Source organism: Salvia miltiorrhiza, unplaced genomic scaffold, assembly GCF_028751815.1.
Source record: "Salvia miltiorrhiza cultivar Shanhuang (shh) unplaced genomic scaffold, IMPLAD_Smil_shh original_scaffold_455, whole genome shotgun sequence".
NCBI classification, from domain to species: Eukaryota; Viridiplantae; Streptophyta; class Magnoliopsida; order Lamiales; family Lamiaceae; genus Salvia; species Salvia miltiorrhiza.
Window position 1 is genome coordinate 823,936 of NW_026651553.1, and position 24,140 is coordinate 848,075.

The 24,140-nt window shown below is 36.3% G+C and overlaps 1 protein-coding gene across 1 annotated transcript; it reads right to left on the reverse strand.

Moving 5' to 3' along the window:
* Positions 1 to 5,125: 5,125 nt before the first annotated feature.
* LOC131004688 (transcription factor bHLH95-like) lies at positions 5,126 to 20,861 on the reverse strand. Its single transcript, XM_057931402.1, has 3 exons — positions 20,511 to 20,861; positions 19,740 to 20,024; positions 5,126 to 5,322 (listed from the first exon to the last, which is right to left on the reverse strand). The coding sequence occupies exons 1-3, from the start codon at positions 20,781 to 20,783 to the stop codon at positions 5,236 to 5,238; spliced, it is 645 nt and encodes a 214-aa protein (XP_057787385.1). The 5' UTR covers positions 20,784 to 20,861; the 3' UTR covers positions 5,126 to 5,235.
* Between the last annotated feature and the right edge of the window lie 3,279 nt (positions 20,862 to 24,140).

The window sequence follows — 24,140 nt, forward strand, 5'->3', positions numbered from 1 at the left end:
TGATGCGAGTATCTCCACCCGGCCCCAAGGCCAAAAGGCGGCCAAGAGAGACAAGCGGAAAGGCAAGAAAAAGGCCGAAGAGACGTCGGAGGATAACCAAAAAGCTCTCGGGTACATGGCGAACATGGTGAATGCAATGGAAACGTTCTCCCAAGTTCAACGTGACCTCGCCGATAGCATGTTGATGAGCCGGGACACCTCTCAAATGAATCCCGACGAATTGGCGTTTCACATGTGCAAGGTGGCGGAGATCAAAAAACGACACAACATCCCGTACATTTTTAGGATTTTTTATTTTATGTTTGTTTTAATTTAAGTAATTTAGGATTTAATTTCTTGTATTTCTTTTATTTCTAACAATGTAGGATTTGAATTTTAATTCAATGAAATTTTAATTTCTTAATTATTGTAAAATGGAAACTAGAATAAAACTAATTCAAAAATAAAATAAAATCTATTGCACCTAAGTGGGTGCAATACCATTGTGGGAGTGGGTGCAATAGAAGTGGGACCCATTCTATTGCACCCACTATGGGTGCAAGCATTGTGGATGCTCTTAATTACTCAACTTGTTGTTACTACCCTAATTTACTTTCTTGAATCAATTTAAATCTATGAGTAATGCTAAATAGCCATATTGTGGCCACCCACAATTCACTTAAATAGAAAAAAATTAATTTATTTAACTTATTTTTTAAAATAAAAATAAGATTTAGTTATTTTATTGTATTCTCTATATTATAGTTATTTTTTTATAATTTTTTTGTAACTTTTTTATTTTTATTAAAAAATAAATTAAAAATAAAAGTTGCAAAAATAATTACAAAAAATAACTATAGTGTAGAGAATAAAATAAAATAACTAAATCCTATTTTTACTTTAAAAAATAAATTAAACAAATTGAAAATTTTCCTATTAAACTAAATTGTGGGTGGCCACAATGTGGCTGCATAGATTTATTGTAAATCTATAGCTAAAAACCACCCTAATAAATATAATGAGCTAGTTTTAGGGTTCAAACGGTACGAGCTCCAGTTTGTGAAAAGTGAGGTCTAAGGTTCAAATCTCACTGCTTTCGTGAAATAAATAAAAAATTAGACTGACATGTATGGAAATCATATTACATCCATCCAAATGTAATAAAACCTTTATCAATTAACAGGTTTTAGACAACATAAATTTTATTGCCTTTGTCCTTATTAAATGTATATTTAATTTGTCATTTTCGCTTTTCCTCATAAAATATATTCGGTCTACTTTTGATAAGCTTTTTCCACTCATAATAAAGTGAGACCCCATCCTTAGTTCACTCATAACACATTCAATCACTTTATTAAAATTTGTGCAATTTAAAAGTTGATACATTTTATGAGGACGAATGAAGTACTTTTATTAGTTGTTTCTTTAAAGTTAGTGGATAAGACTGAAATAACTACTCTCTATGTCCTATAAGAGAGTATTACTTGGAGATGACACAAGTTTTAAGACATGTTTGATAAATAATATGTTGAGGGGAGAAAGAGACCCGCTGTTTTTTAGAAAAAGTGATAATGTGCTGTAGATAATGTATGGAGTCATGTCCTAAAATAAAATGATACTTTCTTATGGGACAGACAAAAATGAGAAAAATGGAGTATTTTCTTATGGAACAGAGAGAGAGAGTATGATATTATAAAAAAAATATACATTAATTTATCGTATATTAATATAGTAATCTTTAATTATAGTTAGAATACTCCTATGGATCAACATTTACATCTATTTCTAAGAGCGGAGGAATATTAGCCCATTATACAATGTCGATAGCCGATATGTGCCTATTTTTTTATTTCGAGATTAAATTAAGTCCATTAGCTGTACAATCAAGATTTATTTCTTCTTTCTTTTTTCTAGATCCCACTCACTATATGTAAGGATTTGAAGGCCCATATTGGTTTAATATATTTCTGAAATGGTTATCTCAAATAAATTTAACAATAAATTATCACTGAAGGGCGTTTACTTTGTATGATTGAGTATTTTATCCTAAAGAGTGGATTGCTACAATCCTACTTTTTTAATGGGATAAAAATCAAACAAAACTAGCTTAAATGATAAAAATAATCAAGGACTTTAGGATATTCCAAAGCTTCAATCCATCAAAGTAAACAAGGGATTAGCGTGTGCGTGTGTTGGCCAAGCAATAAGGGGTTAAGGCCTAAGTCCAAAGGTCTTGAGTTCGAGTCCCCATGTGGCGCGGCCTTTAAATTTATTTATTTAATACTATTAATTTATAAAATAAAAAAATAAAATAAATAAGTGATTATATTTGTAATTCTTGCTTGCATGTGTAACACTACAAAAAAATAAGTGATTACCGGCGGCATTTCCCGCCGGCGATTCAATTACCGGCGGCAACCTACCGCCGGTATTCATCTCGTCGGAGATGTGAATCCCGGCGGCGAAGCTCAGCCGCCGGAGATTGGCGGCGGCCCTACCGCCGGTGGAGTTTCTCGGGAAGCTCAGGTGGTTTCCCGAACGTTTACCGTCGGTCATTGCCGCCGGTAATCAGCGGCGGCTATATGCCGCCGGTAACCAGCGGCGGTAGCATTGCCGCCGGTGATCACCACCACTACACCGATGGTCGTCGATGTTTGGGGATTATCGGTGGCTCGTTGCCGCCGCCAATTACCGGCGGGATAGTGCCGCCGATAATTAATTAATTATTTAAATTATTTATTTATTTAAATTATTTATTTATTTATTTATTTTATTTTATTTATTTTATTTTATTTATTTATTTATCTCCACTAATATTTTCGTATTTATACAATATTTCAAACCTTAGGCGAACTTCCCAGTGGGTCACCCATCTTAGTTGTGCTCTAAGTCAAGCACGCTTAACCTTGAAGTTCCTTTTGAATTGTCCCCAGTAGAGAACACTCGTATAATTGATATATCTATTGCCTATTAAATCATTTAAAGGCTATTTCAATATACAATATATATCATATATTCATAACATTTGAATATGAGGAGATTATATCCAAGTAATGTTAATTACGGACCAGTCTCGTGCCGCCCGTATTTTTATGGCAAATAAATATTTTTTTTTAATTTTTTTTTAATTTTTTTTATTTTTTTTAATTTTTTTTAATTTTTTTTTATCAATATAGTTTATTAATCATAAGTATTTTAATTTGATAGTTTTAATGTATTTTTGAATTCATTTGCATATATGTCTTTATTTTTATGTCGAAACAATATATCTATTTATTAATCAATATGTTATTAATTCATTTGCGTACATCCAAGATCGATTATCACTCATTCTTGCAAATTCTAATTGAAAATAAAAATAAATCAAATACAATAAATTACTTGAATCTAAGAAAATTTCGACAGCATAACCCCACTATCCTAACTACCAAGTGCTCGACTCTACCAGCAACTATAGTGACCATAGTGGTCCTAATTTACTAAACCTATACTAGGTCTACCCGGCCCCCCAATGTCGAAACAATAATAAAATAACATATAAAACAATAAAAAAAATAAAGTAATAAAAGCAAACACAATCATTTGTTGGGAGAAGATCCTTAAGAAATAATCAATTTCTATCCCAAAGGGAGAAGATCCTTAAGAAATTGATTAAATCTATCCCACAATATATAATAACATATCATTTCATCCAAAACAGAAAATCAATTTAAAATTAATCTAATTAACAAATTAATTTCAATTAATCTAATTAACAAATTAATTTCAATTAATCATACTTTAAACATCCTATAAAGTAACTATAGTTAAATCAATTCATAATTAATCTAATTACCAAATTAATTTCAATTAATCATACTTTAAACATCCTATAAAGTATCTAATTACCAAATTAATTTCAATTAATCATACTTTAAACATCCTATAAAGTAATTAGAATTATGTTAATTTTAATCAAACAAATAAATAATAAATAAATAAACAAATAAATAAAAGTCTATTAAAAACGAAAGTGTACCGTAGGAGTCGACGGCGGAACCGTGCGGTGGCAGGAGCGGTGAGACGGCAGGATTGGCCTGCAATTAGGAGGAGAAAGATGAAGAGAGGATGAGAGGGTGAGAGAGAGAGAGAGACAGAGAGAGAGAAGGAAAGGAGGGGCTTACCTTGACGGAGGCGACGGCGGCGACCGGCGACGGCGACGGCGACAGGCGGCGGCAGCAGCAGGGCAGCGGCAGGGCAGGGGGGGGAGGGGCAGGGGGGCTGGAGGCGCGAGGGGGGGGATCTGTTCTGGAGGAGAGAGGGTTAGGGCACCCGATTTTGGGCTTTAAAATTAGCGGCGGCCCATTACCGCCGCCAAAGCCCGACCCGCACTCTTTTTACCGGCGGCAACTTGCCGCCGCTAATCACCGGCGGCAGCTGCCGCCGCTATTTGCTAAATATTAAAAAATAAAATTAAAAAATAAAATTCCCGGCGGCCTGAATATTTACCGGCCGCTATGCCGCCGGTATCAATGCCATATATTCAAAAAATACGGGTCGGCAGCACCGCCGTCGGAAAGCCGCCGGTGATCGCCGGCGGCGAGACTGCCGCCGGTAAATCCTGTCGGTAAATCGGCGCTTTTTTGTAGTGTAAGACTGTATATCATTATCAGGGAATGATTCTATCATTAGCCATTTTTATCAACTTCTAATAGAAATATTTGAGTCAGAATAATTTATTTAGAAATACAGGTATTCGAATAATTAATACTCCCTCCGTCTCATGAATCTTGACATGTACTTCTTTATTGACCGTCCCACGAATCTTGACACATTTTCAAATAAGGTAATAATTATTACCTTTTCTCTCCTACTTTATTACCTACACACTTAAAAAATTAATTTACAATTTCTTAATTCACGTGCCGAAATCAAACGTGTCAAGATTCGTGGAACGGATGGAGTATAATGTATCAATTACATCTTAATATATTGATCAATAAATTGTTTTCATTAATCCCTGAATAATAATTCAATGAATATATGATTTCTCTCAACATATAAATATTGAACACCAGAAATTGTCCAATAATCTCATATATGACGTGTATATGTATTGCCATAAATCGTAAAAGATAGATCCAATTGCAGCGACAGACACCAAATGTATATGCATGCTAATCAGTAGCATAATATAGATATTTATAATTAAACAAGTTCCGAAAGAAACAAAACATTTAATTTTAGACAGAATTAGTTTGAGTTTGAGAGTTATAACTAGGAATGAAGCCACATCATTATTTCTGCTGCTGCCTGCTTGAAATTTTGTTCAATTGGGAAGGCCTGCTCTGTCCCTTCATATGCCTATACAAAAAATGATTCAAGATTCATAATATATACTCCCTCCGTCCACGAAAAAGTGCCCCATTTGGGTGCTGGCACGGGTTTTAAGAAAGCTGAAAAAGGTGGTGTAAAGGTGATGTAAAAGACTAAAAGGGTAGTGTTAATGTATTGTGGTTACTTTTACTAATCTTGCACTAACTATTTGGCAATATTTTATTAGGTTTTTTTTTTTTTTGAGGGAAAAGAGAGATTCTATTGATCACAAGAACATGGGATATGGAAATGACCCACCACAAAGGTCGGAGGTTCAATCCAAACATGTTGTGTAGAAAAATCTCTCGCTGCTTTTGCTAAACAATGAGCAATCGCATTCTTATCTCGATTGACATGCTTAATACTAAAATCAGGAATAGATAACAACTCGCTACGACAAAAACAAGCAATAGTTCCCGCCTCAGAAATGTTACTCGCCCCCGTGTTGATCATGTCGACAGCAACCTTGCAATCGGACACCAGGATTCCTCTCGCGATACCTAGGCCTTTCACCCACGACAATGCTTCTTTGATACCAATGAGTTCACCTTCCTCCACACTTCTCAAGCCAGCCAACCTCACAGATACACCTCTGATGAAACTACCAGCATGGTCTCGGAGAACCATACCAATACCCACTGAATCCAAATCGTCGAAGAAAGCCGCATCCACTCCGCAGTGAACAGAACCGCTCGGAAGAGGGTGCCACCCAAGGCAAGAAGGCTGCTGTGTACGAGAGCTACTCTTCAACCCAATCATTTTCCGTGCAATCAACCACTCTTGCCTGCTGGACAATGCAGCCCTCACAGAGTGCGAAGGGGTAGGAATGATATTCTTCCAAACCATAGAGTTCCTATCTCTCCAAATCTGCCAAAGAATCATACAGATATTATTTCTTTGATCTCCCGACACCTCCTCTAAAATCGAGAACAAAGCATGCACAAAGGAGTCACTTCTATCCAAAATCACATCCACAACAGCAGCAAGATGGCTCTCTCGCCAACAATCTTCTGCAAAAGAGCAGCCAAAGAAGGTATGCCACTGATTCTCATAACCACTTTTGCAAATAGCGCACTCGCCTCCAACCGAAACACCGCGAGAAAGAAGGTTTTCCTTAGTAGGGAGATTATTCCGAGCTGCTCTCCAAAGGAAATGTCGGACCTTTGGAGGAACGTCAACACTCCAAAGTTTACGCCATCGCCCTTCGACCTTGTAATTATCATCAAGGACAAGTGAGCTTGCCAAGTTATAAGCAGTCTTAACAGAATACCTGCCATCCTTCGAATAATGCCATATCAACCTGTCCGGTCCCGAGTTGGGCAGCAGCGGGATACTGGAAATATTCCTCACATCATCAAAATCCAAAATACCTTGCATGAGATCCACGTTCCACCTCCTAGAGTTCGGGAGTAAGAGATCATGAACTCTAATATCAGAAAGATAGATAGGACCAGGTGGGGAAGCTTTAAAATTATCCTTATGCCGAAGCCAAGGATCGTGGAAAACTTTCACACTCAACCCATCACCAATGCGCCAACGCACTCCACGACGGACAAGATCTTGAGCCGAGCAGATACTACGCCAAGCAAAACTGGGACTATGGCCAACAGTAGCTGAGAGGAAATCGCATGAAGGAAAGTATTTGGCTTTCAAAACTCTACAAACCAAAGAGTCGGTGTCATCGATGAGACGCCACCCAGTTTTCCCCAACATAGCCATATTAAGAATTTGTAGGCTACGAAAACCCATTCCACCGAGGGATTTGTCAACACATAGTTTCTCCCACCTCATCCAGTTAATACCTTTCCCGGCGCCACTTTTATTGCCCCACCAAAACTTATTCATCATCTTCTCCATGTCGTCAGTAAGACTTATAGGCAAAGCAAAGATTGCCATGCAGAAGGAAGGGATCGCTTGCGCCACTCCTTTAACAAGAATCTCTTTACCCGCCTTCGAAAGTTTTTTGCCATTCCATCCCTGAATCCGATCCCATAATCTCTCCCGAAGATATTTAAAAATTTCGCACTTCTTTCTACCAATGAGGGAGGGAAGACCTAAATAACGACCTGTATTCAAAGGAGCGCTCACTCCCAAGGTGTTAGAGATCGCCATCCTGTCCACCTCGCTAACGTTTGAACTGAAAAAGATCCCAGATTTTTGGAAATTGATAGCCTGCCCAGAGGCCATCTCATAATCACCAAGCACACGTTTAAGAGTATTGCACTCTTGCACAGAAGCACGACAGAAAAACATGCAATCATCAGCAAACATGAGGTGTGAGATAGACGGACCCCCACGACCCATTTGTATACCATGAAGGCTGCCACGGTCAGTTTCGTGTCTAATAAGCGCCGAGAGACCTTCCGCACAGAGAATAAAAAGATAAGGAGAGAGCGGATCCCCTTGGCGAAGACCTCTGCCTGGAGAAATAGGACCAACGGGAGCACCGTTTACAAGGATATCATAAGTAACAGAACGAACACAGAGATTCATCCATTCACGCCATTTATCACAAAATCCAAGGCGTCTAAGGACCGCATCAAGATAGCTCCAATCCACTCGATCATACGCCTTGCTTATGTCAATTTTTAACGCCAACGTGCCAAATTTGCCTCGAGTCTTCTTTTTCATAGAATGAATCGCCTCAAAAGCGATAAGAATGTTGTCCTGTATAAGCCTCCCTTCCACAAAAGCGGACTGAGCTCTATCGATAAGATGAGGGAGAACCCCTTTGAGCCGATTACAAAGGACTTTTGAGATAATTTTATAGAGGACATTACAGAGGGCGATGGGTCTCAACTCACGCATATTCGAGGGAGAGGGGACCTTGGGGATAAGAGAGACCAGGGTATGATTCAATCCTTGAGGAAAGCTGCCGTCCTCGAGCCAAGAAATACAATTCTGAAAAACCTCATCACCAATCAGGTTCCAAAACTTCTGAAAAAATTTAGGATTGAAGCCATCCGGACCCGGGGATTTATCCGGATGCATTTGGGATATAGCAGTCTGAAACTCTTCTTTCATAAAAGGCCGAGTGAGGGACGTGTTCATATCTTCAGAGATACACGAAGCCAATCTGTCCAGAGCTCTATGAAAATCCATATGGGCATTGGAATCATCAAAGAGCTTTTCAAAGTAATCCTTAGCCACCTCCTGCACATCTTCAATAGTCGAGGCCCAACTGCCATCATCCCTCTGGAGACGGTCAATAGAATTAGCTTTCCGTCTAGCCGAAGCCATAGCATGGAAAAATTTGGTGTTGTAATCCCCGTCCTTCAACCAATGTTGCTTAGCTCGTTGTTTCCAATGAGTTTCCTCTCTAAGATAAAGAGTCCCGAGCTCGTGGCGAGCTTGCTGCAATTGCCGCATCGAGTAAGTATCCCTGCGGTCTTGGAGCCGAGAAATTCTTTTCTGTAACTGGTTCTTATTTTGACGATCAGAGGAGCGAAGATGCGAAGCCCATATAGTAATAGAATTCGAAACAGCAGCAAGACGTTCAGTAATATGGATTCCACTGAGGTTAGTCCAACAATCTCGCACAACATTAGGGAGATCCGGTTCAAGACACCATTTGTTCTCAAATCTAAAACGCCGGGCAACAATAGCTGACTGGACACCTTGACAACTCAATAAGATGGGAGTATGATCCGACATAGGTGCAAGAAGCGTCTTAAGAATAGCGTTAGGAAAGAGAATTTTCCAGCTATACGTAGCCATACCTCGGTCCAGTCTCTCCTCAACATAATTATCCGAACTAAGTCCTCTGGACCAGGTAAACGGATAACCAAAAAGCGGGAGATCAGTCAACCCACAATCGAGAATAGCAGCTCGAAAACCAGTATAGAGCCAATTAGGGTGTTCAACCCTACCCCGTTTGTCTCCTGGATCCAAAAGATCATTAAAATCACCCATAATAAACCATGGAAGCCTATTAATTGACGAAAGACGGCGAAGTAAATTCCAAGAATCCCGTCTTCTATTCCTCTCGGGGAAACCATAGTAGCCCGTTAAACGCCAATCACCATTAACATCATGAACACGAACATCAATATGATTTTGAGAGTAATCAATAAGGCTACAAGAAACCGAAGACTTCCAGAGCATACAAATGCCACCACTCCTGCCAATACAATCCACCGTAAAACAACCTTCAAAATTAAGAGCAACACGAATCTCTTCCATGCGAGCGCGCAGGGAAAGCGTTTCACAAAGAAAGAGAAAGTTAGGCCTATGAACTCTGACGAGTTCACGAAGTGTAGGAACCGCCAAGGGTTGGCCCAAACCCCTGCAGTTCCAGCTCAAAGCATTCATTGTGATCGGCCGACTCCGGCCCCGGAGCCCGCCGTTGTAAAATGTTGATCATCGGAGCCTGATAACACTCATATTTCCATGGTTTTTAATGTTCATATGTTGGTAATTTAATAGGAAATTGAGTGTTTGATAGTTGTTTTGTGCTTAATTTGCTTTATCTTGTGAAACATGATTCTTACTCGAACTTTGAAGGAATTTTCAGATTTATTGAGTTCGAATTTGGAACAATGTTCTGAAATAGAAGTTGTAGATTGTCTCGATACGAGTTCGTGAGCGCAAACGGATCATAAATCGGAGTTCGGACGAGAAAGTTATGGCCGAAACAAAAACGTCGCGCGCAGCAGTCAAAATTCGGCGACCTAAACGGCGATCGCCGAATTTTGGAGATTTTATGAGCAAAATCGGCGACCAAAACGGCGACCGCCGAACGGGTCGCCGTTTTCCCTGTTCAGATTTTGGCCTTGAGGAAGAAAAACGGCGATCGCCGTTTTTGGAGGATTTTTAGGCCATTTTCGGCGACCAGTTCGGCGACCGCCGAACGGGTCGCCGTTTTTGGGCGTGTTTCCGTTTCCTTCCGCGTTTTTACGATTTTTCAAGTTATTTTCGGTCTAGAACTTGGTTTTTCACTCTAAGACTATAAATAGGTCCTCTTTTGACCTATTTAGGGTTCCCAGCTTTAGTTTTTCAGTTTCCAACTTTATTTTCTCAGTTTCATAGCTTTAGATTATTATTGCTTTCCAGTTTTTACAGCTTGGATTGGATTTCCACAAGATTGAAGATTCAAGCCGCTACAATTATTTTATTCAGAGTTTTATTTAATTCAGTTCTTTCAATTGCGTTCAATTTAATTATGTTTATGTTTGATTTTATTATGTCTGACTAGTCTTTTAATCTGAACCTAGGGTTTGTATATAGCTAATTAATTATGTGTTTTTGATTTATTGATATCAATTTGCCTTCCAACTTATGATTCATGATTCCTGGTGCTTAATCTCTTGTGAATTATCTGATCAATGATTTACATGTCTAGCTGTTCAGTTTGAGTCTTGAATGCGATAATTGTTCAGCCGATTCAGGAATGCATGATATAGTGTTAGCCTTGAGTCTTGAATGCGATAGGTGAAGCTATAGGAAGCTATTCTTTATGTGCTATTGGGAGTTAATTTATTCCTTGGAGTCTTGAATGTGAAAAGGGATTAATTAATCTACGTTCATAGGTGGTCGTTAGAGACGCTTGTGAATAATATAGTGATCTTTCATCAGGGTTGGATTAAAATTGGTAATTGAATCAATAGGTTGAATACATGTAGTTGATTAGTGAAAGTACATCCCTAGGGTCAGAGTTTTTCATATTTTTGAGTTAAGTAATTGTTATTTATATGCTCTTTAGTTTTAATTTGGTTAAATTTAGTTCGTAATTCACCTTCATAATTGTTTACTTGCATACTGTGAGAGTCTGTTTAGGTAATAGTTATAGCAATTTCGTTTTACAGTCCCTGTGGATACGATATCCGATTGCTGTTTATACTACGATTACACCGTGTTAGTTGCGGTATTTTTGTTGCTAATAAAATAGTGATCAACTTTTTGGCGCCGTTGCCGGGGACTGTTTAGATTTTGCTTTAATATTTCCAATAGGACTTTATAGTACTGCAAGTTTTTCTTTTTGTTTTTATTTTTCTTTTCTGATCTTTTTGCTGTTTCTGTAGGTTGCATATGAACACAAGATCTCAAGGAAATCCTCTTTTTGAGTTTGACCCTGAAATCAATAAGACCTTGCGCAATCTAAAGAAGCAGAACGATCAATTTGAGACAGAAACGATGGCTACTCCAGAGCAAATCCAAATTCGAGCTTTGCAAGAGCAGTTGAAGAAGCTGCTTGATGCACAGGAGACAAGAGAGGCTCAGAAACAACCAGCCATCAATGAAGCGTTCATACCACAGTATGTGTACCAGGAGCCCCCACGAGTGAACGTTAACAACTTTGAGCTGAAAACGGGTTTGATCACGATGGTCCAACAGAGCCAATATGGTGGACAAGTGATTGAAGACCCTAATGCGCACCTGGCGTATTTCCTGGAGCTGTGTAGCACGGTGAAGATGAATGGTGTCCCTGATGACATTATCCGTCTTCGTCTTTTTCCCTTCTCACTGCGGGATAAGGCGAAGTCGTGGTATCATACGCTGCAGCTGGGAGAGAATATCGTGTGGGAGGATTTGGCTCATGCATTCCTACGCAAGTTTCATCCACCTGGCCTTACGTTGAAGTTGAAGATGGACATCGTGCAGTTTCAACAGTACGATGGAGAAAAGCTAGCGGAGACTTGGGAGCGGTATCAGGAGAAGCTCAGAAAGTGCCCAAGCCACGGATTTGATGAAGGCACGCTCATTATCATGTTCTACAATGCTTGTGGAGAGCGTACAAGAATGCATTTGGACACAGCTGCAGGAGGTTCTCTGCTTCAGAAAAGCAGCTCTGATGCATGGAGCATTATTGATAGTATGGCTTCTACGAGCTACCAATGGCCATCTGAGCGTATGCAATTGAAGAAGGTTGCAGCTGCGTCCACTTCTGATCCTATGGCAGCTATGGTTACTCAACAGGCAGCGATGGCTACACAGCTGGCAGAGCTGACTGCAAAAATTGGTGAATTGAATGCTGGACGTCATGAGCAAGCTGTGATAGACCCATCAGGCTTGGGAAACGTCAATTATATCAATGACAGAAATTATGGGAATTTTCAGCAAGGACAGCCAGGGATGTATAACAGAGGTCAGCCATATCAGCAGGGTCAGCAGCAGTTTCAGCCAGGAGCACGTCCGCACCCAAATCTTTCCTATGGAAACCCAAACAATGCTGTGCAACCTCCACCAGGATTTTCTGTTTCTAGTGGGGGAGTCATCAATGAGCCAAAGAAGGATTCGATGGAGGACATGATGAAGCAGATGCTCATGAAGATGACTGGGATGGAGGTGAATGTTGGAAATAAAATCTCTAACATGGAGAATAATTTCTCAGCATTATCTAAGCAGGTACAGATGTTAGAGAATCAAGTTGGTCAGATTGCCAACCAAGCGGCGGCGCAGCACAAGCCGGGCCAATTCCCAAGCAACACTACTGTCAATCCTAAGGGCCAATGCAATGCTATTTTTGATGGCACTTTGTCTACAAAAGAGATGAGGATGAGCAAGGAGCATGAATCTCTGATTGAGGAACCACACAAGGCTCCTATTCCACTTAGGGAATACATCCCAAAGGCTCCATTCCCCCGTAGGCTGATGAAAAGAGAGGTGCTTGAAGAGCAATATGCTGTGAAGCCGAGCAAAAATGTGGATGCCAAGGAAATCAAGCTGGAGGTCTCCAATTGCAAGAATGAGAAAGAAATTGCCAATCCAGAGGAGACAGAGCATAGACGTATAGTGGATGAGCTAGAGAGACTACTCGAAGAATCGGACCGACGTGCACAGCCTCAAATTCTCTCACAATTGCAGGATCCCAAGGATAAAGAAGAAAAGGCAATTGTTCACACCAAGAAGATGGGGGATGAGGATAAGAAAATCTTGCAGGCGAAAGCTGTGGGCACTGAGCTGCCAATGAAGCTACTATCGAAGAAGAAAGATCCGGGTAGTTTCACCATTGAGTGCGAGATTGGAGGAGAGCTCTTTCCCGAGGCTCTTTGTGATTTAGGGGCTAGTGTCAATGTGATGCCCATCTCTGTTTTCAAGCGGTTGGGAATTGGAGATCTCAAGCCGACTTCGATGGAGATTCAAATGGCGGATAGATCAAGAGTGAAGCCGAGAGGAAAGCTTGAAGACATCTTTGTGAAGGTTGACAAGCTCGTCTTCCCTACGGATTTCTTGGTCCTCGATATTCCTGAAGATGCAAATCCGCCGTTGATTCTTGGTCGATCATTCTTAGCTACGGGGCGAGCTATGATAGATGTGCCAAATGGAAGAGTTATCTTTCACGCAGCTGATGCGCATGAGTCCTCTGTCTCTGTTCGTGTTAGGCGGTCTGTCACGCCCGCTGCGTTTGATGTTCATTGAGACCATGAGGTATCGTCGAGCTCTAGACGTTAAATTAAGCACTTGTTGGGAGGTAACCCAACCGTTTTCTTTGTTTTGTTTTCTTTCTTTTAGTTTTTTTTTTGTTTCTTTGTTTTCTTTGTTTTGTTTGGGGTTTAGTGTAGTGTTGAGCTTGGAAGATGCGGGAACACGCGCCTTGTTCATACCACCACCATGGAGCACGTTTTTCTGTGAGTAGTGACACACATATCATCATCCCTCCAAACTTATTTTCGAACTTATGTTCTGTAATAAGTTTGGGGGAGGGGGGTGAGAGTAGATATGTGTATCACTTTTATCTTTTTGTTGGCTTTATTGTTTTATCTTGCTTAGTTGGTGGTGTGTGTTTATTGCTCCATTAGATTTCTGGTGAGATGCCAATGATGATTTCTATGAAAAAAAAACTGGAATTTGATTTTCTTTGATGATTTGAGCATAATTGGAACTAATTTGCATAATTCTAGAGTATGTTAACCTTGACTTTTGGACGTTGAATAAACCTGTGAGATTTTGAGCCATAACTGTTTATCATACACAGTTTATTCTTTGTTGTGAGTTTTGTCATGCATGTGGTGATCTTCTAGAACTTGCCATGGTTTCTGTGTCGAGGTTGCTGTTGTGCCCAGGATTATGAGATGATTTTAGGCCATCTTTTGTTAGCCACAATTTTTCCCAAACACTGTCCTTGAAAAAAAAAATTATCCTTTGTTATCCACTTTGAGCCAATTTAGCTTTTATTCTTTAGCCGGATGATAGGGGGTGATGTAGTATATGGGGATCTTTATGTGGTGAATAGTCATAGTGGGTTGTGAAAAAGAAGGGATGATTTTGTGATACTATTTACTCTTATGAGCTCTAGAACGTTGTGAAAAGAAAAAAAAATTGAAAAGAAAAGAAAAAAAAAGAAAAAAAAAGAGAAAAGAAAAAGAAAGAGAAAGAGAAAAAAAAGTGTGAAGTCGAGAGTTTATTGAGATATTTGTTAGAAAATCGACTTTGTGTGTTGGAAAGAAGTTGAGAGCATAAAAGAGTGTTTAGTTCTGTTTTGTGATGATTAAATCCCTTGAGTTTTGTTGATTATGGTGATATAGTTGGGTGGAAGATGGAATTTATTCCATACTTGATTAGTGAAGTCATAAGGTTGGTGTTCTTGATCTATTTGAGTCACTTAGCCTATATTTCCCTACCTGAACCAATGTCCCTACATTATAACCCAAAAATAAAGACCTATTTGATCTTAGTCTTGGCACACTTTTAGCGATGGAGATTGTAGACGATTGGCAAGCTTATGGTAAGAGATCTATATTGCATTGAATTCGATGAGAGTATACACGTCCCGTTCCATCAAATTGAGAGTTGAGAGATACACATACCTTGTGAGATTCAATTGTTTGGAATGTCAAAGTTGATTTTCCTATAGGTTGTGTTTATTGGTGAATTTTGTGCTTGATTATTGAGGATTTGAGAATTCTATTATCCTTTATTTTTCGAAGGCATCGATGAGCTAGATTTCTTACCCATTCGTGTTATTGATTGTGTTCTTCTCATTATTCGAGGACGAACAATGGCTTAAGTTTGGGGGAGTTGATAACACTCATATTTCCATGGTTTTTAATGTTCATATGTTGGTAATTTAATAGGAAATTGAGTGTTTGATAGTTGTTTTGTGCTTAATTTGCTTTATCTTGTGAAACATGATTCTTACTCGAACTTTGAAGGAATTTTCAGATTTATTGAGTTCGAATTTGGAACAATGTTCTGAAATAGAAGTTGTAGATTGTCTCGATACGAGTTCGTGAGCGCAAACGGATCATAAATCGGAGTTCGGACGAGAAAGTTATGGCCGAAACAAAAACGTCGCGCGCAGCAGTCAAAATTCGGCGACCTAAACGGCGATCGCCGAATTTTGGAGATTTTATGAGCAAAATCGGCGACCAAAACGGCGACCGCCGAACGGGTCGCCGTTTTCCCTGTTCAGATTTTGGCCTTGAGGAAGAAAAACGGCGATCGCCGTTTTTGGAGGATTTTTAGGCCATTTTCGGCGACCAGTTCGGCGACCGCCGAACGGGTCGCCGTTTTTGGGCGTGTTTCCGTTTCCTTCCGCGTTTTTACGATTTTTCAAGTTATTTTCGGTCTAGAACTTGGTTTTTCACTCTAAGACTATAAATAGGTCCTCTTTTGACCTATTTAGGGTTCCCAGCTTTAGTTTTTCAGTTTCCAACTTTATTTTCTCAGTTTCATAGCTTTAGATTATTATTGCTTTCCAGTTTTTACAGCTTGGATTGGATTTCCACAAGATTGAAGATTCAAGCCGCTACAATTATTTTATTCAGAGTTTTATTTAATTCAGTTCTTTCAATTGCGTTCAATTTAATTATGTTTATGTTTGATTTTATTATGTCTGACTAGTCTTTTAATCTGAACCTAGGGTTTGTATATAGCTAATTAATTATGTGTTTTTGATTTATTGATATCAATTTGCCTTCCAACTTATGATTCATGATTCCTGGTGCTTAATCTCTTGTGAATTATCTGATCAATGATTTACATGTCTAGCTGTTCAGTTTGAGTCTTGAATGCGATAATTGTTCAGCCGATTCAGGAATGCATGATATAGTGTTAGCCTTGAGTCTTGAATGCGATAGGTGAAGCTATAGGAAGCTATTCTTTATGTGCTATTGGGAGTTAATTTATTCCTTGGAGTCTTGAATGTGAAAAGGGATTAATTAATCTACGTTCATAGGTGGTCGTTAGAGACGCTTGTGAATAATATAGTGATCTTTCATCAGGGTTGGATTAAAATTGGTAATTGAATCAATAGGTTGAATACATGTAGTTGATTAGTGAAAGTACATCCCTAGGGTCAGAGTTTTTCATATTTTTGAGTTAAGTAATTGTTATTTATATGCTCTTTAGTTTTAATTTGGTTAAATTTAGTTCGTAATTCACCTTCATAATTGTTTACTTGCATACTGTGAGAGTCTGTTTAGGTAATAGTTATAGCAATTTCGTTTTACAGTCCCTGTGGATACGATATCCGATTGCTGTTTATACTACGATTACACCGTGTTAGTTGCGGTATTTTTGTTGCTAATAAAATAGTGATCAGAGCCATCCTCAGATAAATCCGTAGGAAGAGCGTTCGATGAGGAGAAGAGCACCAGATTTGTGGAAGTAGCGCCACGTCGCCGTTTTCGATCGTCAGACCCCTCAATACCAGTAGTTGCATTGCTGTCAATCTGCATTAATTCCCTCACATGCACATTATTATTAATTTCCTTCAGGATCTGCCTTTGAGGAGTAATCTTAGTAGGATCCCGAATAATAAGGGAAGAATTATGAGATAACGTCAGTTCCCTATCTTCATGCAACTTTCCTTTCTCGGTTGAGGCAGAAACTTCTTGCGAAACCCTAGCCGCCTCCACCTCATTACTAGGGTTTCCTCTAGAATCTTCCGTCCGCAGCCACTTATCGCCGGCAAGGTTCATACCCCGACGATCTGCCGCCTTCAGAAACACAACCCACTCCCTTTTCATACTCTTCGATTCTGGATTAAACATAAGTTCACAAAAGAACTCAGAGTGGCCAATCCTGCCACACAAGAAGCAAAAAACATTAAGACGTTCGTACTTAAAGTTAACAGTACACGAACTTCCATCTTTTTGCTTAATCTTCTTAAAACGTTTAAGGGGCTCCGAGACGTGAATAGCAACACGAACACGCATGTATTGCCTCCAAACGCCAGTAGAGTTGGTGCTATCATATTCCAAAAACTTGCCGATAAAATTACCCAACACCCGACCGACTCCCTCGGTAAGATAGCCCGCTGGTAGATCATGGATCTGGATCCAAAACGGGAGCGTATCTAGAGGGACGCTGAGAGGAAATTCCCCACACTTCAATCTATGAGTGATAAGTGGGAAATTCCCGAAGGCCCAAGGTCCTCCTTCAATAACACGCAGCAAATCCACCTCATGGAAAAACTGAAATATATAGCGCCCTTGACCTATGTCTTTCATGAAAACTCCTTTGCCCGGCCTCCATACGCTAGCAAGACGACTCCGCATTAGATTGAAATTGATAGGTTGATCCGTTATGAAGCGACCAACAAAACAGAGATCCACTGCTACAGAAGCGTCTCCAGAAATGGCTTCGTCGAGAGAGATTTCATCCTCCTCCGTTGCAATATTTAGACCAGCCATTTGTTCTTCCATAGCCACACACTCAAAAAGGAAAAAGAAGTCTAGGGTTCTCAACAAGGAGAAAAAGCAAGGGTTCTCAACAAGGAGAAAAAAATGATTAAATGATTCTTCTGAAGACAATAATGTTTGCAAAAATAGTGATGGCAATATTTTATTAGGTGAATTAAATGAAAGCATTTAAATGAGAAAACATTAAACAAAAGTGCCGATTCAATAAATAAATGAACTGGAAATAAATAAATAAATAAGTAAATAAACTGGAAAATAAATAAACTGAAAATTCAAAAATAAATAAATAACTAAACTTGAAATTCAGAAAATAAATAAATAAAATGGAAATAAATAAATAAATAAATAAACTGGAAATAAATTAACTGAAAATTCAGAAAAAAAATAAATAAATAAACTGGAAAATAAATAAACTGGAAATTCGAAAATAAATAAATAAATAAATAAACTGAAAATTCAAAAATAAATAAACTTGAAATTCAGAAAATAAATAAATAAATAAACTGAAAATTCAGAAAATAAATAAATAAATAAACTGGAAAATAAATAAACTGGAAATAAATAAATAAATAAATACATAAATAAGTAAATAAACTGGAAAATAAATAAACTGAAAATTCAAAAATAAATAAATAAATAAACTTGAAATTCAGAAAATAAATAAATAAATAAACTGAAAATTCAGAAAATAAATATATAAATAAAATGGAAAATAAATAAACTGGAAATAAATAAATAAATAAATAAACTGAAAATTCAGAAAATAAATAAATTTATAAACTGGAAATAAATTAACTGAAAATTCAGAAAAAATAAATAAACTGATAAATAAATAAACTGGAAATTAAAAATAAATAAATAAACTGAAAATTCAGAAAATAAATAAATAAATAAACTGGAAAATAAATAAACTGGAAATAAATAAATAAATAAATAAGTAAATAAACTGGAAAATAAATAAACTGAAAATTCAAAAATAAATAAATAAATAAACTTGAAATTCAGAAAATAAATAAATAAATAAACTGAAAATTCAGAAAATAAATATATAAATAAAATGGAAAATAAATAAACTGGAAATAAATAAATAAACTGAAAATTCAGAAAATAAATAAATAAACTGGAAATAAATTAACTGAAAATTCAGAAAATAAATAAATAAATAAACTGATAAATAAATAAACTGGAAATAAATAAATAAATAAATAAGTAAATAAACTGGAAATAAATAAACTGGAAAATAAATAAACTGAAAATTCAAAAATAAATAAATAAATAAACTTGAAATTCAGAAAATAAATAAATAAATAAACTGAAAATTCAGAAAATGAATATATAAATAAAATGGAAAATAAATAAACTGGAAATAAATAAATAAATAAATAAATAAACTGAAAATTCAGAAAATAAATAAATAAACTGGAAATAAATAAACTAAAAATTCAAAAATAAATAAATAAATAAACTTGAAATTCAGAAAATAAATAAATATATAAACTGAAAATTAAGAAAATAAATAAATAAACTGAAAATTAAGAAAATAAATAAATAAATGGGATTGATTAGGCGTGGGGGAGTTGGTTTCGTAGTTTTAATTAGTGAGTTAATTGTGTGGGTTAATTGCATAGATTAAATAAAAGTGTGGATTTATTAATGACATAAGTTGTAAATAAATTGAAAAGTAAAGGGTATGAATGTACAAAAAGGTAAACAGGGCACTTTTTCGTGGACAAAAAAAAAGGGGTAAGTAGGGCACTTTTTCGTGGACAGAGGGAGTACAGTATTGAAAAAGTAAAAAAAAAATAGGTAGAATAGAATTACCCTGGCATGGATCATGTAGATGCCGGACGCAGTGTGCGCAGAAAGCAGCTCCAAATTGTTCTTCTCCACCATAAAGCAGACGGCGGCCAAGACCCCCGGCTTTCTTATGCTGCACACGCTCATGTGAGCATCTCTCCCGCACACGTTCAGGATTACGTTTCCAAAACTCCATGTCTTGAAAATCTCCCCTTCTCCCAATGCTCTTCGTCTCTCCACTTGATCTACACTCTGCTGCAGTTTGCTTATGTACTTCACTGCTTCATCAACTATCCTCCACTTCTCCGCCTGCTCTATTTTTTAACATTAATTTCATATTTTTCACGGATTTAAACTATGTAGGTGTCGCGTTTGCTTTCTTTTGTGATAGAGAGTATGTACCCATAATATAATGACCCAAGCAATTAAAAAGTAAGTTGTGTTAACACAAGAATCCAAGGGGGGGCCTTGCTTTTGATGGGAAATCCTTATCTCTCGCAAGATTCTTCTGATTTACGTCTTCAAGAATTTGTGTGTGTGTGTGTGGCGCCAAAAGAAAAAAGCTACTTTTCAAGAAACAAACTCTGTCTGCATGCCCTTTTAAATTTATAAATAAATAATTAATGGGTAAATTAAAACAGATGAAGAGAGACACGGATGAATTCTCTTCTAGTTCCAACAAGTACACAAGCAACGCAAAACCACAAAGATCTTTGTAAATTAATTAATGTTGATCCCTTTCTTTCAAAAAAAAAAAAAAAATACTTATTGTTTAATTTAGAAAATTAATTTTACCTTTGGAGGGATGTGAGGGAGCAAGGCATGAAGATTGGAGAACATGTCTCTCATCTTCTTCCTCCTCTCCCTCTCCGTCAAAATATGCAGCTCCGACTCTCCTCTTGCGGCGGCGCTCCTCTTCTTGCCCTTCTCTGGCGGTGGCGGCGCTTCCTTATCCTTGGCCGCCAAGTTGCTGATGTCCGCCGACTTTGCTAATTTTGGAAATTCCCATGATTGGTCATCGTCCCACAACAAACCCTCACCCCCAAGCTCTTCACCCATCGCTAACATCGCCAACTAAAAATATGTGTGTATGCAATTTATAGAGATTGAGAGATGGTATTGCCACAATAACAAAAATATTTCTAGTGTATATATATAATTGTTTCACACGTATAAATGGATTGCTATATGTGGGTGTATATGTGACAGGTAGCATAGGGCATCTGAATCGTGTTAGAATGATCCATGTATATTTGATTTTAATTAAAACTAGTATTGTACCTGTGCGATGCACAGTATAAATAATATAGAATTTTATATATACACGAAGTTAAGTTAATTATCAATACAAATAATAATATCAAAAGATAAAGTTTAATAAATTGTATCATAATTATTAGTACATTATAAGTTGATTAATCAATAATGATTTAATTAGTTAAGAGTATTGTAACTCAGTGATGTTCCTTCATTTGTAAGAGTAAGTAATTAGTTAATTATGAATCTAAATTAGTATGGATAATAATAAATAAGGTAGTATAAATTAATAAATAAGCTGCTTATATTACTTGAATAACGATATTCAGTTACATGAAAATCTTATGTTCCAGATTCATTCTTCATTCTTCATTGAACCTCTCTCTCTATATATATATATATGTGTGTGTGTGTGTGTAATACCATTTTCCATTAAAAAAAAAACTAATATATGTTGATATTATTAGGAGAATGCCCATTTTATTTGAAATAATGTTATTAATTGCCAAGAAAAATAATAAAATCCATATATATTTCATACACATATTATATCATAATATCATAATTTAACCCACAAAAAAATATCAATGAATTTTGCTTCTGAAAAAACAATAACAAAATAACTTGAAATATCCTATTCAAACATATAATCAAAAAATATATTATTAAAGTTTGACTGAAAAATTTACTTAATTATTTGGATCCGTAAATAACTTTTGAATAAATTATTTATTTAACTCAAGATTTTTTTATAAAAAAAATGTAATATGTCTTTCTAAATTAATAAACAGTTAAGTCTCTAAATTTTAAGAATCATATAATACTATTCATGCAGTTTCCTTATTTAATTATGATTTTTTTAGTTTTACTTTTATGAATTAGATGATATTTATTTTTAATTGTACAGATAAAATTTATGTATTTTGTTATTTATTAATTTACTATTATTATAAGTAAGTGAATACGAATCATTAGACTTGCATTATTATTTTCCCAAAAAAATAGGTACATGCATCTTCAATAATAAAATTGAAGTTGCACATTTTATTGTCATTCATAATCGATGGTTAAAAAAAAGTACTCTTTCTATATTCTTTATTATTAGTTTATTTAAAGTATGTAACTTATATATATTATTATTATGTTTATCATATTTTGACCCTAGCTATAATAATAAGAAATATGCAAATGTTGAAAATTTTGAACCCTTCAATTAAATATGAACATTTTGACACTTAATTGGATTTAATATACTTAAATTAAAAGTCCAAACTATTATTAAAGCAACATCCCATATTTAAAAAAAAATAATTAGATTTAACAAAATAGCCAACACTTAATTTAATAATTTTGATATTTATAAAATAAAAGTAATAACGCACATTTAATATTACAATTTTGAACTCTTAAAAGTACAAATTATAAAAGTCCATACTTAATTAGTCCAAAATCAAAAACCCAAATAGTAAAAAAATCATTAAATTTAACAATCAAAAACAAAAATGAATATAACTACTATAAAATGGAAAATAGTGCAATTGCAACCCTAATCCCTATTTGGTATCTTCTTCTAGTGCCGCTCTTCTTCATCATTTCTTTTCTGCGTTTTTTTTTTTGTTCTATCTTCTTCTTTTTTTCTTAATCAACATCGACAAATTACAGTAAAAAAAATAAAAATCAACATCGACAAATATTTTTGTGCCGCATTCACCATCTGTCTCGCGTTGCGCTCTTGTTTGTAGCCTCATTCTCTGTTTCCCGTCGGTCGAAGTTGCTCGTCTCCTCCGGTTGTCGGCGGCTTTCTCGTTTCACCTCGGAAATCTCCGCAACAGCAGCCTGCATCCCACCCCGACTTAGTGCACTGCTGCACGGCCCATCATTTCCTGTACCTCTTTCGGACTCGGCTTTTCCTTCCGATGATTCTGTAGCAGCCGTTGAGCCTCTCTGCCCATCGGCTAATAGCAAGTAAATCGAGTACAGATTTGAAATGTGGGAGTGAAGAGTTTATATTTATAGTGTGTGAAACTTGGAGGCTAAGCATCAAGTTAAGTTCTATTAACCATTAAAAAATTTGTTTACCCAGTATGTAGTTTAATGTCTACGATTAATTTTTTGTTTCCCAATAGATTGTTGGATGTCAAACTTGTGCTCCAAGGCTGAATTGATTTTTAAAATTCAGATTTTACTTTTTAGATTATACATTGGATACATCATGATATTGTAAATTTTCAGTAATACATAATCAATTACACATTGGTTAAATGGTAGGAGCTTTTTTGGCGGGAAATTGGGCCAACATGGATATGCTTGGCTTTTATATATATATAGATATAGATTGTTGGCACGTGTATTTTATAAATAATGAATCACTTATTGCTTGTTAACTTTAGTGTGTAATTACAAAATTTGTAATATAATGATTCTATTTATTTGGGAACATTCAATCGGTAAATAACATATAAATACTATGATGATCACCACCTTAAAAAAAATTTTGAAAATGATTTATATATATAGCTCAAGTTCAACAGAGAATTATCTTTTTCAAGAGAATGAACAAATCTATACATTTTACGAACATATCAACATAACTAATGATCAAACGTATTTAATAAAAATACAGAAAAATTCACCACCATCAGGATTCGAACTCAGGGCAAAATATTGTTCATGTGGTACATTGATTTGTTCATCAAAATTATATATAGATGTGTTCATTTTTATTTCAGGAATTCTCTATTCTCTAAATATTTAGTATTCTCTGTTGAACCTTTTTCTTTGTATATATATATACACGAAGGGGTGGGGGATGGAAGAAACCAAACTACAATCATAGGCTAAATGCCGTTATTGGCTTTAAAACAAAAATGCATGGTAGCTACAACACATTTCGGAATTTTTATCTCACTATTGGGTCCTACTTTGCCTTTTTTCCTCTATTATTTAAAATTAATAGCATGAAGTTCCAATATTCATATCGAATAAAACATGAGATATAACAATATATAGATAATATATACAAGTAATTATCTATAATTTTGTTGAACTGTATGGAATATTCATCTCCGGTTTATATACAATCACGCTTGCATATAAATGTCACGTAGCTTATTCTACGTACATATATTAATTGGAGTGCATGACCAAGATAAGTAGATTAAATTATTA

Excerpts from the sequence above, each read along its gene's own strand:
- LOC131004688 (XM_057931402.1), bottom strand. The coding sequence starts at position 20,783 with ATGTTAGCGATGGGTGAAGAGCTTGGGGGTGAGGGTTTGTTGTGGGAC. Across the intron at positions 20,025-20,510 it reads TCCCTCACATCCCTCCAAAG|GCGGAGAAGTGGAGGATAGT; the intron begins GTAAAATTAATT and ends AAAATAGAGCAG. Across the intron at positions 5,323-19,739 it reads TCTACATGATCCATGCCAGG|GCATATGAAGGGACAGAGCA; the intron begins GTAATTCTATTC and ends TTTTTTGTATAG.